We start from the raw sequence: 13,595 nt of genomic DNA, 5'->3' as shown, positions 1-13,595 counted from the left end.
CATACTGTAGTGCTACAAATATGAATGGATTAAATTTGATGGCAGTAATTGTATGCGAGATTATATTAAAGTATTTCCTTTTCCCTTGAAATACTTGACCCTAACCTATTTATCAGGAGTATTTATGCTGTGCTTCAGTTTTCTTTTATGGCATGGAAGGTCAGTAATCAGTGTACCAAAATAACAAATTGAACTATTGTGCCCTTTAGCTTCATGCTGCATGCACTTAAACCCTTACACAGGTAATTTTAATAATGCAGAGGTCCTGTTGGAAGAGCCCACATCTCCCATAAAAGATATCCGTCAAAGATGTAACTTGAAAATTGCTTCTATCCCAGTGAAACATTAACTGTGAAACAAGCATGATCTAATATAGCCATAGAAACATCTCTAGGTGACATCTGTACTTTCAGCAAAACAAATATTGTTCAAAACCAAGTTTAACCATGGTTTCTGAAAATGCTAAGTGTCATGGTAGACTATGTGTCAGTTGCACTTGCTGACACACAAGGTTGTTATTTTTCTTGCCTGAGCCTCCTAATCTAATAATAGTTATTCTAACTATTACAGTCTATCTAAACTAAGAGGGTTTTTTTTTACCATGTAATGCTAAACTATGTGTGTGATTGAGTAAATTAATGATTTGCATTTATCGGTTGATTTTTGAAGTGAGCCTTTATGAGTTCCACTGAAATTTTAAGTCTAAATCTTTTATTTAGTAGTCTCTGAAAGCTAATGGAAGGAAATATGGCAGAATCGGTTTTACAGCATTTATGACCGAAAGATAGCAGACTAGTCTTTTCCAGATAGAAAGCTGGTCATGATAGAAAGCTAGTTTTCAATGTTATGTCTTAGTATATTCAGACTGAAAATGTGTTTATATCTTCAAGTGGCAGTATGACTTCTGTATTAGGTTTTGAGCATAGGTACATATGTGAATGTATGTCACTGTGTGGATGCATACAGGCATAGCATGGCAGTAATTAGTGTCCTCAACCATCAGTGTACAGTTATGCAAAGTTAGTTGCATTAGAAATTGAGAGTTAGATTAATTTTAAATATTGGAGTGTAGTTCCCATTTCAAATGATCTGACTATCCCAGCTGTCAATCCAGAAAGGCATGAGCTTTTTGTAGGTCCTGTGTCATATCTGTCAGTGTAGGGCAGATATCTCAGATACCCAAAGGCGTTTCAAATGGCACTTGGTGCCTCTGTTTAGGACTGAGTGTTCTGTACTCCCTTTTGTACCAATAACAACTTGAATGAAATTAATTTTATTAGCCAACTGACCCACTGGAAAATTAATATTAAATGAATGCTTTTGCAAAGAATACAGGAGTAATCAGACAGGTATGATTTTAAGGCTATCAAAGCAGAAAATAGTTTGGTTTGTGTTTTTGTTGGTTTTGGTTTTGTTTTTTTTTTCCCCTACTGATCTGTGTTGCGCATGAAGCAAAATACCTTCAGGAGTATCCCTTTGTTAACAGGGCTGTTCTATAGACATGTGATTTCTGGAGATTCATACATGCTATTTAGACATTCTGACCTCTTTGAGAGGCAAGGTCTTGCCATTTTATCCATGGATTGTTGAGGCATAGAAATATTAAGTGGCTTGCCCTAAGTTGCATAAATTAAGATGTGGGGAGAAGAAAGTGAATAGAGCAAGAGGAAGGTGCAGTGTAATTGAATGGAATATTCTTGAACCTCGGGTGATACTAACTTAAACATCAGTCTTTTCCATCTCAATCACATGTCAGCAAATACATATAAGAGACTGGAACAGAAAGCAATCTACTGATATTTTTATTTCAGCTTTCTTATTACACTTTTTGTGGTAGGTACTGGTGATAGAACAGAAGAATGAGGACGGAACATGGCCAAGAGGCCCTTCGACTCCTAAGTAAGTTATGAATTTGTTATGTTATTCACCATAGCTTAGCTATTTTGATGTTATTATTTTGCTTTTTTAAAAAAACCTGGTTTTAGAAGTCGCATTTTATTTTGAAAATTGGCTTTCAGATTTTTAAGCTGAAAATAAGCCAAATACTGTATTTGTTATAAGTGCTGCACGTTGTGGAACGTGACATAATAATAGTGAATTTCTGCATGTATATTGCTTAATTTTGTTGATTTCAGCCAGTGATACATGTTATCCTGCTTAAAAATTGGGGGGGGGGTGGGGTGGGGTAAATCTGTCGTAGAAAACTGTAAAACTTAGCTTATTTTATTTAGATTTCTGTTTCAAAGCATAGCGTATCTGTTAGGTGAACATAGATATATGTATTTTATCAGAATTTTTCTTACATGTAAATGTTTTCATGGATACCTTCTCCTTTTATCTCCAGAGCATGGTATTTGCACATAAATGTTATTTAAATTGCAGTCTACATTACCAGCATGTTGCCTTTGTTCTTTGTTGAGCTGTCATCAATTGACAGAGTACGATGGTCTTTTTTTTTCTATTTTTCTTCCTGCTGCCTTTATCAGCAGCACCTTGATAGCAGCAAGTGAGTAGAAAGACTTGAGTGTGTTTTTTCTCATTTAGATGGGTAAACATTTTTTAATATTGTTTCCAGTATCTAACTCATGTTCTGGTGGTTTTGAAGAACAGTTGGAAATAGTAGTAAACTAACACCATCTCAGCCTTACAAACAGCTGTGTCTTTTCCCTTTGTTGGCTGGTTCTTGAGCATATCTTTCATAAAAAGTTCTTTCAAGTTCCTTTTATTCCTTTTGATATTCTTCATTCATGTAATTGAGGCTCACTGTTGTTTTGAAAGCATTTTTATAGTATTATTGCTTATCATTTGAAGGACAGATATTCTTTATCTTTGGCGTTTTATGTCAAGCACTTTTATTAGGAGCACTAGCTCCTATGAAGTTCCTTAGTGAAGCCTGAGTTCAATTTAAGCTTAGTATGAACAGTATAATCTTGCTCAGCAAGATGTTACGACACACAGAATTGAGAATGTAGAACAACAGAAAGAATGGGATACAGAATACTTCAATATCTGACCTCAAAAAGCTTCTCGTAGAAATGTAAATTCTGAGACAAATTTTAGTTGTAGATTTTGAAGGTTAAAAGAATTTGGGTAACTCAGTGTCATGGAGTCTCTTGGAAGTTTTGGTGGGAAGATACTCTTGGTGCTGGTACCTGCTTTTATTCTGCCAAATTTCCATTCCACTTTATGGAAGGCATGAAAGAGTAGTATATGAATTAAAGAGTAACTCTTGGAAAATGTTTGATCTGGTAACAAGTAAAGTGGTGATTGAGAATTCTGGTGTCAGACTATAAGTAAACCAGAAAATGAGGATGAATAGTTTTACTGTGAAGCTGGGGTATGTTTTTGAGGTTTGGCAGCTATCAGAAAGAATGTTTGAAATTTGGTATTCAAATTCATTGTAATAGTGGAAGGTCTGCAAAATTTAGTGAATGCAAATAGAAACTATCAACAAGCAGCAAATGGGGTCAGGTTTTTACATCTGTTTAAAACTTTATGAAATATCTAATAAATGTTTAAAGGGGTAGGAACATTAAACACTTGCCTTTGAGTCTTCTGTGTGAGATGCAATAGGAGTATTAGTTTCTCATCACAAATAATATATATCCAGATACTTTCCTACAGTCCTGTCATTGCTCACAGACTGCTATCACACCAGTTCCTGCTGAGACTAACCTTTGTAGTGTTTGTTTTAGAAGAGTACAAATTGTAAACGCAGATTCTGAGGCCAGGGAATAAAATGCCATATTTAGAAAGGTCAGAATACAGAATGTTGGAAAGTATGAAAGTTTTATAATGCTTGAAAAGGGCAGAACATCACCTAAGCTAATCACAGAAAGTTGAGGTTAGGAGGCACCTCCGGAGATTGTCGGGTCCAGCCTACCTGCTCAAAGAAGGGTCACCTAGAGCAGGTTGCTCGGGACTGTGTCCAGTCAGGTTTTGAGCATCTCCAAGAATGGAGGCTCCACAGCCTCCCTGGAAAACATAGTCCACTGTTTGACAACCCTCAACGTAAAACAAAATTTCCTATATTTAAATAGAATTGCCTGTGCTTCAGTTTGTGCCCACTGCTTCTTCTCCTTTCCGTGGGCACCACTGGGAAGGGCCTTGCTCCATCTTCTTCACTCCCTCCCATTGGGTACTTACACACACGGATAAAATCACTCTGGAGCCACCTCTTCTCCAGGCTGAACACTCCCAGCTCTCTCAGCCTCTTATATAGGTCAGATGCTGCGATCCCTTGATCACCTTTGTGGCCTCTCACTGGACTTGCCTCCAGTATGTCCCTGTAACACTCTGATACTGGGGAGCCCAGAAGTGAACCCGGCATTCCAAGAGTGTCTGGGCAGTGCTGAGTGGAGGGGAAGGATCACCTTCCTTGAGCTGCTGGCAGTGCTTTTCCCAGTGCAGCCCACAAGGTTGTTGGCCCGAGGACACATTGCTGGCTCCTGTTCAGGTTTTTGTCCAGCAGGACCCCAGGTGCTTCTCTGCCAAGCTGCTTTGCATCCGGTCACCCACCCACCCCAGTGGATACTGGTGCCTGGGGTTATTCCTCCCCAGGTGCAGGCCTCTGTCTTTTCATTGTGGCTCCTGTCTGGCCATTTCTCCAGCCTGCCGAGGTCCCTCTGAACAGCAACACAACCTACGTTGTGATAGTTGAAAATGAGAGATAGTAAGATGTTCTGCACATTTTTCCTGTCTCTCATTAGCTGAAGCATAACAGCAATCACTGTATTGATTGCTTCTTTTGGCAATTTTGATTTGTTCCTACTGCAGCTGATGAACACTGGCAGTTTTTTATGAGAAACATGTTAAAGGGGTGAGCATCTTTTTCAACAGCAAGAAAAGAACATACCTTGAAACTAGACAAATTGGGACCTCAGCTCAGTATAAGAAGGAACACTTTCAAAAATGATAATTCAGTTTCTCTTAAATGTATAATGAATCAGTACAAGTGAAAAGATCAATTATCATCATAAGTGTCTCTTCTTCTGAAGAAACTTGGAAGAAATGATTTCAAGGTCTTTTATATAGGAGCAGAGACCCTGCTGTGTAACTTAGAATTTCAGGTCTATGTCAAAGTTTGTCAGGGTTTGGATTTCTTTTATGTATACTGTTCTTCTAACTTCTGAATTTACTTAATTGTGGAAGTCATTGCAACATCTGCTATAAGAACCCCACTGAAATTTAATGATATCTGCTCTTGTCTCATAATTAATACTGCTTAAAATGTTTGTGGTTTGTTTTTTTTTTTTTTTTTTGTCTGGAAGTATCTGAATGTGGTGTACATTCTTAAAATGTGCAGAGGGTTAGTCAGGCTTAGGAATAGCTGGATCTTTGGCTCTCTGAGAGGTTCTGTTTATATCAGCTGTTTATATCGGCTACTGGGATGTTTGTTGCTCAGGAATCTTGGCTTCTGTGAAACTTTTTCTAGGGAGCTCATAGTGACTTCTCCTGCAATGTCTCTACTGTCATCTGCTCCCAAAATAGACATTACTCAGCCTTAATGGACAGTGCTGCAGAAAAATTTTGTTATACTAACTTTTCTGTGAATAACTGTCTCCTCAATGTCATACATGTGACAAACACATCCACACGTGGAGATCTCAGTTGCCTTGGTAGCTTAGTTGCTCATGAGCTCAGTCCTTGAATGAAGACTTGTGATCTGTGTGCAGTTTTTTTGTATCTGTAGCCTTCTGCAGGAGATTATACCACAGGCAGAAAAACAACCAACCAGCCAACCCTATTTGAATGGTTTATTATCTTCAAGAGGATGTTTTAAACTAAGATATAAAAAAATCTAAAGTTGTAGTTCAAGTAACTTAAGCAACTGTACTGCAAAATCAAATTACTTGTGTTCAGGAAAAACTGTACAACATATAAAAACTTTCATACAATCTCTGATTATAAAACCAGAGACAAGAAGGACAGTGCCTAAGTTTTGAAATTCCACAAATTACCGAATTAATAGCCAGGACAAGGTTTCTGTTGGTTTTCTGTTAAGATGTTGTTACCTGTTTATGTGCAAATATAAAAGCAAGTTAGAGAAATGTACAGCAAAACTAGGAACTTCTTTCCTTCCCATTTTAGAAAAGTATTGTTTGCTGTTTTCTTAGAAAACTTAATAAATAAGTATTAAGTATATTGATCCATCATATTCTTCAAAAATGCTTCTTATATGGTAAAAAACTAATAATTTTTAATTAATCTATCAATACATGTGTGTATAATAAAAGTAACAGACTTAATTCTGATCTGGTTTTTTTTAGACTTCACTACACTGATTATTTTTTTTGACAATACAAAAATGTGAGACTGTACACATTTATAGTTTTTTCTCCTTGTAATAATTAATGTTTTCTTTCAGTATTTGTCACATGAGAAGTTTTTTCATAATTTTTTTTTCTAGTTCAAAACTGTATGGCTTTTTATCTTGGAGAAATACTAGAGGCTCTTACTTGATTCTTTTGTTTCTGAGCTGGATCCCATAATCTTTTTAAGAGGCAAAAAAAAAAAAAAAAAAAGTTGCTTAGCTGTCCTTTCTGAAATAAAGCAATGCTTGTGTATCCAGGCTTTTTAGGAAACAGTATCCATGATCTTCAAAAGAAAAACTGTGTATGTCTACTGAAATGAAAATTATTATCTTTAACTAAGAGTTTTAAAATCTGGGGTTTTTCCCTGAAGCAGTTGACATGCAGACAAGTATGCCTTCCTACTGACTTTGCTGTAAGAAAGATAATTGTGGAGAGTAGAGCTAACTGGGGACTTATTCTGATGTCTTAAATTGTAAAAGCAAGATCTGTCAGAGCTTGCCTGACAGTCAAGAGCTGGCCTGCTGTTTGCTGATGCATAATAATTTGTTAGACTGTGATAACCATGTGTCTGAGCCCCTGTGGGTAAACATCAAACATTGTTAATGTACAACAGTTTTCAAGTTAGTTTAACAAACATGTTCATTAATATCAGTTAATGCAGGGTTGAGAAACTCTTAACAAATGCATGCCCTGAACATTATAATTTTTTTTGATCTCTGAATGTTAAAATATCAACCTTTCATGAAACCACCTCTCACCCCAAAAATAAGATCAGCTGCATTAGCTGCATTTTGTAAGAAAATAATAGTCTAAACTGAAGTAGGTTAAGCATACTAAAACCTGCTTTAAAATACTAAATTGTATGTTAGCCTGACTATAACCACACCTTCACAGAATGAGAGTCCTTGAGAATGGAAGGACCTCTCGAGATAATCTCATCCAGTCCCCCTACTCGAAGCAGGGACATCTGGAGCAGGTTGCTCAGGACAAGATCCAGGCACATTTTGAATATCTCCAGGAATGGAGAAGACTGCACAACAACTCTTGTCAACTGTTCCAGTTTTTGACCAACCCCAACTATAAAAAAAGTGACAGTTTATCACTTCCTTTGTGTGTGTGTGTGTGGGAACATCATCTTACGTTCAGAGAGAATTTCATTTATTTCAATTTATACCCATGGCCTTTTGTTTTTTCCGTGGGCACCACTGGGAAGGGCCTTGCTCCATCTTCTTCACTCCCTCCCATTGGGTACTTATACACACAGATAAAATCACTCTGGAGCCACCTCTTCTCCAGGCTGAACACTCCCAGCTCTCTCAGCCTCTTATATAGGTCAGATGCTGCGATCCCTTGATCACCTTTGTGGCCTCTCACTGGACTTGCCTCCAGTATGTCCCTGTAACACTCTGATACTGGGGAGCCCAGAAGTGAACCCGGCATTCCAAGAGTGTCTGGGCAGTGCTGAGTGGAGGGGAAGGATCACCTTCCTTGAGCTGCTGGCAGTGCTTTTCCCAGTGCAGCCCACAAGGTTGTTGGCCCGAGGACACATTGCTGGCTCCTGTTCAGGTTTTTGTCCAGCAGGACCCCAGGTGCTTCTCTGCCAAGCTGCTTTGCATCCGGTCACCCACCCACCTCCCCACCCACCCCAGTGGATACTGGTGCCTGGGGTTATTCCTCCCCAGGTGCAGGCCTCTGTCTTTTCATTGTGGCTCCTGTCTGGCCATTTCTCCAGCCTGCCGAGGTCCCTCTGAACAGCAGCACACCCACCTGGTGTATCAGTCCCTCCTTCCAGGTTTGTGTCATCTCTAACTTTGCTGAGGTTGCACTCTGCCATGATGTTCTGTTCATTAATAAAGGTGTTAGAAAGTGTAGGACCTGGTATTGAGCCCTGGAGTATACTGCTAATCACTGGCCTCCAACTGGACTTTGTGCCACTGGTCAAAATCATCTGGACTCAACCATTGAGCTCATTTTCAATCCATTTTACTATACGCTTATGTAACGCATGCTTCATCTGCTTGTCTATGAGGATGTTACAGGAGTCTGTGTCAGAAGGTTTACTGAACTTGAGATAACAACCGTTGCTCTCCCCTCATCTGCTAAACTGGTAATCTCATCATAGAAGGCTATGAGGCTGGTTAAGCAATGTTTCCATTTCATAAGTCCTTGCTGACTAGTCCTCATCACCTTATTGTTCTTCATATGTCTGGAAATGGTTTCCAGGATTAGTTGCTCTTTTTGTGGAATTGAGATGAGATGGATTAGCCTCTAGTTCCTCAGATCTTCTGTCTTGCCCTCTTGAAGATATGAGTGCCATTTACTCTCTTCCAGTCTTTAGGAACCTCTCCCAATAGCCAGGACCTCTCAGAAATAAACAAGAGTGCCATCACAGTAACATCTACCAGCTCCTTCAGCAGCTGGTGCATCCCATCAGGCCCCAAGGTCTTAGGTATCTCCAGTGTGTTTAAGTGCTCCCTAACCTAATTGTCCTGCATTGAGGGTAAGTCAGCCTTGCTCTAGATATTGGTCTCAGGGGTCCGGGATTCTTGAAAGGTGGTCTTACTGGTAAAGACTCACCCAGAGAAGGCATTGAGTACCTCAGTTTTTTCTGTGTCCTTTGTCATGAGGACCCCTGCCCCATTTAGCAGTGACCCATGTTTTCCCAAGTCTTCCTTTTGTTGTTTGTGTACTTGTAAAATCTTTTTTGTTGCCCTTGGTATCACTTGCCAGATTTAACACCAGGTAGGCTTTGACTTTCCTGACCTCATCCCTGCATAGTTGTGCAGTATCTCTGTGTTCTTCCTGGGTTATCTGCCACTGCTTTCACTCAGACATGCTCTCCATGTCTGAGTTGGGTCAGGAGCTTCTTGTTCATCTATACAGATTTCCTGCTGCCTTTGCTTGATTTTCTGCTTCTCAGAATGGACCGTTCTTGAGAGGAGATGGTCCCTGAATATCAACCAGTTCTCTTGGGCCCGCCTTCTCTTCAGGGCTCTATCCCATAGGACTATTCCAAGCAGATTCCTGGAAGGGCTGAAGTCTGCTCTCCAGAAGTCCAGGGCTGTGCTACTGCTTTCTGCCCTGATCTCTCAGGATCCTGAATTTCACCATCTTATGGTCATTGCAGCCAAGGCCCCAACCTTCACATTCCCAGCTAGTTCCTCCTTGTTTGTAAGTATTGGATCCAGCCAAGCACCTCTCCTTGTCCGCTCTCTAATTGCCTGTGTCAGGAAGTGGTCATGAGTGCACTCCAGAACCTTCTTGGATTGTGTTGTCCCTCCAGCAGGTATTACAATGGCTGAAGTCCCCCATCAGTACTAGGGCTTATGAATGTTAGGCTGCTTCTAGTTGTCCAAAGAAGCCTTGTCTGCCTTTTTTTTTTTTTTTTTTTTTTGTCCTGATCCAGGCAATCTGTAGCAGATGCCCATGGATTATTAGAGAAAAAAAGAGATGTTCTGCTTGCAGTTGTTTTTGCTGATGTCCATATTTATGTGTCTAATGTGGATCACTATGGGTATTAAAGTAGAGAGCAGTTTAACCATAAGGTTAATGAAGTGTGTAGGGAAGTCAATATCTAATGTGAGTTATGGTCTGTTTTGGCATAGGACTACAGTAAAGTTTGGTTTTTAACCTGTCTTTTGCTGAACTGTTAAAATGATAAACTATAATAAAGAGTTTTGTGGGTGTTGTTTATTAGATCATGAAAAGTTAACCTTTCAAAGTTATCCGTTACATAGTTCCTGATATTTTTCTATCTATGTTGAGAATTTGGTTTACTCTTCTCATGCATGTGAGAAACAAGGTCATTTACTGATCATTGGCTTTTTTACAACCAGAGTTTTTAATTGATTATTTATCTCAAGCAAGTAACTGTGTTCTTTGGACATCTTTCTGTGGTGTTTTAACACCACAGTAGCATTAATACATACTGAGTTAGTGTACTACTAAAAGGATATATGCTTAAGGATATATGCTTTGTCTTAGAACCTTGCATTTAAAAGATGATTGAGTTTTTCTTGCACGTTTGATTACTTACTTTGTCTTAGGAGATTCCTAAGTCATTGCAGTTTTGCAGTTGTTTTACAAGTAGATGCTTTTGGTATTCTTTTTTGTACAATTTTAAAGGCAGAACTGAAGTATGGCAATACATTCAGATTTAGCACTTACTGTCTTTTCAGGGATTTGTATTATCCTTGTTTTGATCTTATTTTTTTATTTTAAATGATGAAGGGGATTTCTGCCAATGTTGTTACAAAGTTTTCATAGAGTGGTTTGGATTGGAAGGGACCTTAAAGATCATCTAGTTCTAATCCACCTGCCATGGTCAGGGACACCTTCCACTAGACCAAGTTGCCTTGAACGCATCCAGAGAGGGGGCATCCACAACTTCTCTGCTTGTTTTTTCACAAGTATTGAAATGTATTAAAAGCTGTAAGAGCTGTGAATGAATCCTGTTCTCTACACAGGATTTAGCAATGTAAGCAGCCATAAGCAAACAGAAAGGCTGCACACCTCAGAATAATAGGAATCTCTTACTGTTTTACCTGTTATTATCGCTTTGTATTTGACAGCAAATACTATCAAAGAGTAAAACTACTGATTGTCATCTCTAAGAAACAAATTAACTTATTTTTAGTTTTTGGTAGAAACCAGACCCTTATTTAGGTAGCTTATTCTGGTTTCTTTTAATTTTTAGACAACAATTATACATTGAGTTTTTAAACTTAAAACATTTTAATTTGGTTTAAATTATTTTAAAGTTTCAAATTTGTTTTTATTTTCAGTTCAAACCAACTCAGTTCAAATAGCTTTTTCTGAAATAATTGCATGTAAGAATGTGCATAATATAACTTTTGTCTTGAATTTAAGTAGGGTTAAGCTGACTTCAATTTTATATCTTTCTTGTGGACACAGTCTGTATTTTACTTCATATAAGATAATGTTTGAAGGAGAGGATTTAGATTGATAAAGGAAATTACAGGAAAGGTTTATGAAAGTTGATCGGAATACTTTAAAAATTAAATAACATTTTCTTCACATGGAAATATATCTTTTCTTTTGGAAAAGTATTATTAGTAAAAAGTTGAAAATAAATTGTGTAAAAATGTTTACCTCCTTGCAGAGTTTAGCTCTTGAAAGGTGCTTAAAAAATCTTGAGTGTGCAGAATTTTTTCTCTTAATATTGTGACATGTATTTCAAAGCTTTCCATGACAGCTGGAGCTTTTTGGAAACCAGTTGGAGTTGCATAGGGCCCACAAAAACATGAAGGTGCCCGAGTTCCTTTGAGTATTCACATGCTTTTCCATCATTATCTGTAAGATTTGATCAGAAAAACAAAAATACACTACAAAATAGTTGTATATTGGTTTCAGTTGTTCAGTTCAGAGAGTCTTTGTGATTAAAATGATCAATATTCTTATATTTTAAAACAGTATTAAACAGTGGGGATAAGTGATGATGCTATTACTTTTGGCAAAAAAAGGTTATTTTAAACATTATTTAGTATTCTGCATGATGTCCTGGAATTTTTTTAACATTAGTAATAAGACAGTTTTAATTAAATGGTTTCATGCTTTTATTAAACTAACCTTGAAGTATGTATCTTAGTCATTTTTATATCTCATTTCAACATCCATTTATGGTTAAATGAAAAATCAATAAAATTTCCATGTTAGAAACATTAGATGCTAGGATTTAGAACATCAGAATAGCTATAGTCTTACTATAAATTCAAAACATTTTTTATAGCACAGTGGCCTGTGATTTTTTTTGTTCGGTTGTTTGCTTTTTGTTTTTAATAGCTCTATTTCTTCAACATGATAGGAAAGTTTAAAGTACTGTGGAGCATTTCAAGTTTTAGAAGTTGGATTCTGAGGGCTGCATGTCCTGGATATTTTGAGTGCTTTGCCCACTTTTTTAAAAAAAATTTCTTTTCCATGCTTGTTTATATGCATTGTTCATTTGTTAGCTTTCTTTCATAGTTTCTAATATCTCAGCATTTTTATCTAATTTATCATTTTCATATTTTTAAAGGTCCCCAGGTGCATCCAATTTTTCAACTTTACCAAAGATCTCTCCATCTCTATCAAATAATTATAACAACATGAACAACAGAAAGTAAGCAATATACCTTAAACCATTATTTAATTTAAACGCCCCAGTGTGACATAAATAAATGTCAATGTTTTATAACTCCTAGCTTAAGGATTTTGATTTGTTTTGCAATATTTGGATTGTGAATTGTTACTGGTCACTATTTCATAGTGTAGGTATTGTAAAGCATGATATCAGGAAATGAAATGCAGTTAAAGATATTTGGTAACTCTTAGTCCTCAGTAGAATAGACACTAAAAAGAATGTTGAGCACTGTAAGAAAAATATATAAAGACTTCATTTAGAGTTTATCATGCTAAAAACACATTGTTGTTATTATTATCCTGCCTGCATTTAGATGGACAACAAAAAAAGTATAAGCTACTTAGTATTTATGGTGGTCAGGTTTTCCCTTATTTATTGATGCTGAGGTATTAAGGCAGCATATGTGCTATCACACATTGCTTTGAGACCACTACCGCTGAGTTGTTGTAGCTATAATGGTTATCATAGTGATGATAGCCATTGATTAATTATCAGCAACTAAACTTCTGTATCCTAGTGCTAGAAGATTTGAAAGAGATCAGTCTGATAGATGTCCTTGACTATTACAGTGAACAGAGGCTTAGTAAAAGAGGCTTCTCACTTTTAAGGGTTTTCTCTTTTATATTCCAAATCAGAAGTTTAATAAAGAATGTGATAAAACTCTAAAAGAAGAGCTTTCATATTCCAGTGGCCAACTTTGTGTGTAATCTTTTTTGTTGTACACAACTGTAAAAAAGTTGGTGAATATAGAAAAACATGGAATTATTTCACTTTAACAGATAATGGAGCATCTTTCAAATGCTTGAAACCAGAGAGCACTCATCTTTAATGCAAGCTGGGGGAAATTGAAGAGGCTTATTCTTACAATTCATTCAAATTTAAAATATTTTTCCAAACATGCATTTTGTGATCAAACATGAAGATGTTAAATATTAAAAAGGTGACATAAATATTAAATATGTTATACAATATCTTCCAGTTAAATACTGCATTTATCAGAAGTGATTTTTCCTAAGGGGTGAAGTGTCACTTGTGCTTCTACCAATTGTGAGTAGCCCCAACTCTCACTGTTAAACAGTTGAAATCCATGTATTTAACTGCAGTCTATTGTACTCTGTGTGTGAATGTGTAGTAAATAAAAA

At 37.2% G+C, this 13,595-nt stretch overlaps 1 protein-coding gene across 5 annotated transcripts in view; it reads left to right on the top strand.

Annotated features, from left to right (window-relative positions):
• Positions 1 to 13,595, top strand: part of USP15 (ubiquitin specific peptidase 15) — a 68,846-nt gene that overhangs the window by 28,580 nt on the left and 26,671 nt on the right. For 2 of the 5 annotated variants that reach the window (XM_042792133.1, XM_042792135.1), the window contains exons 6-7: positions 1,838 to 1,899; positions 12,349 to 12,432. In XM_042792133.1, coding sequence (XP_042648067.1) covers positions 1,838 to 1,899; positions 12,349 to 12,432 — 146 coding nt within the window. Of the gene's footprint in view, positions 1 to 1,837; positions 1,900 to 12,348; positions 12,433 to 13,232; positions 13,501 to 13,595 lie in introns of those variants that run through there. The other 3 variants (XR_006165280.1, XM_042792134.1, XM_042792136.1) reach the window with 3 other exon arrangements.

Source organism: Tyto alba, unplaced genomic scaffold, assembly GCF_018691265.1.
Source record: "Tyto alba isolate M040663 unplaced genomic scaffold, T.alba_DEE_v4.0 Super-Scaffold_2, whole genome shotgun sequence".
NCBI lineage: Eukaryota > Metazoa > Chordata > Aves > Strigiformes > Tytonidae > Tyto > Tyto alba.
Note: the sequence above shows the minus strand (reverse complement) of the source record. Positions and strands in the feature narration are given on the sequence as shown.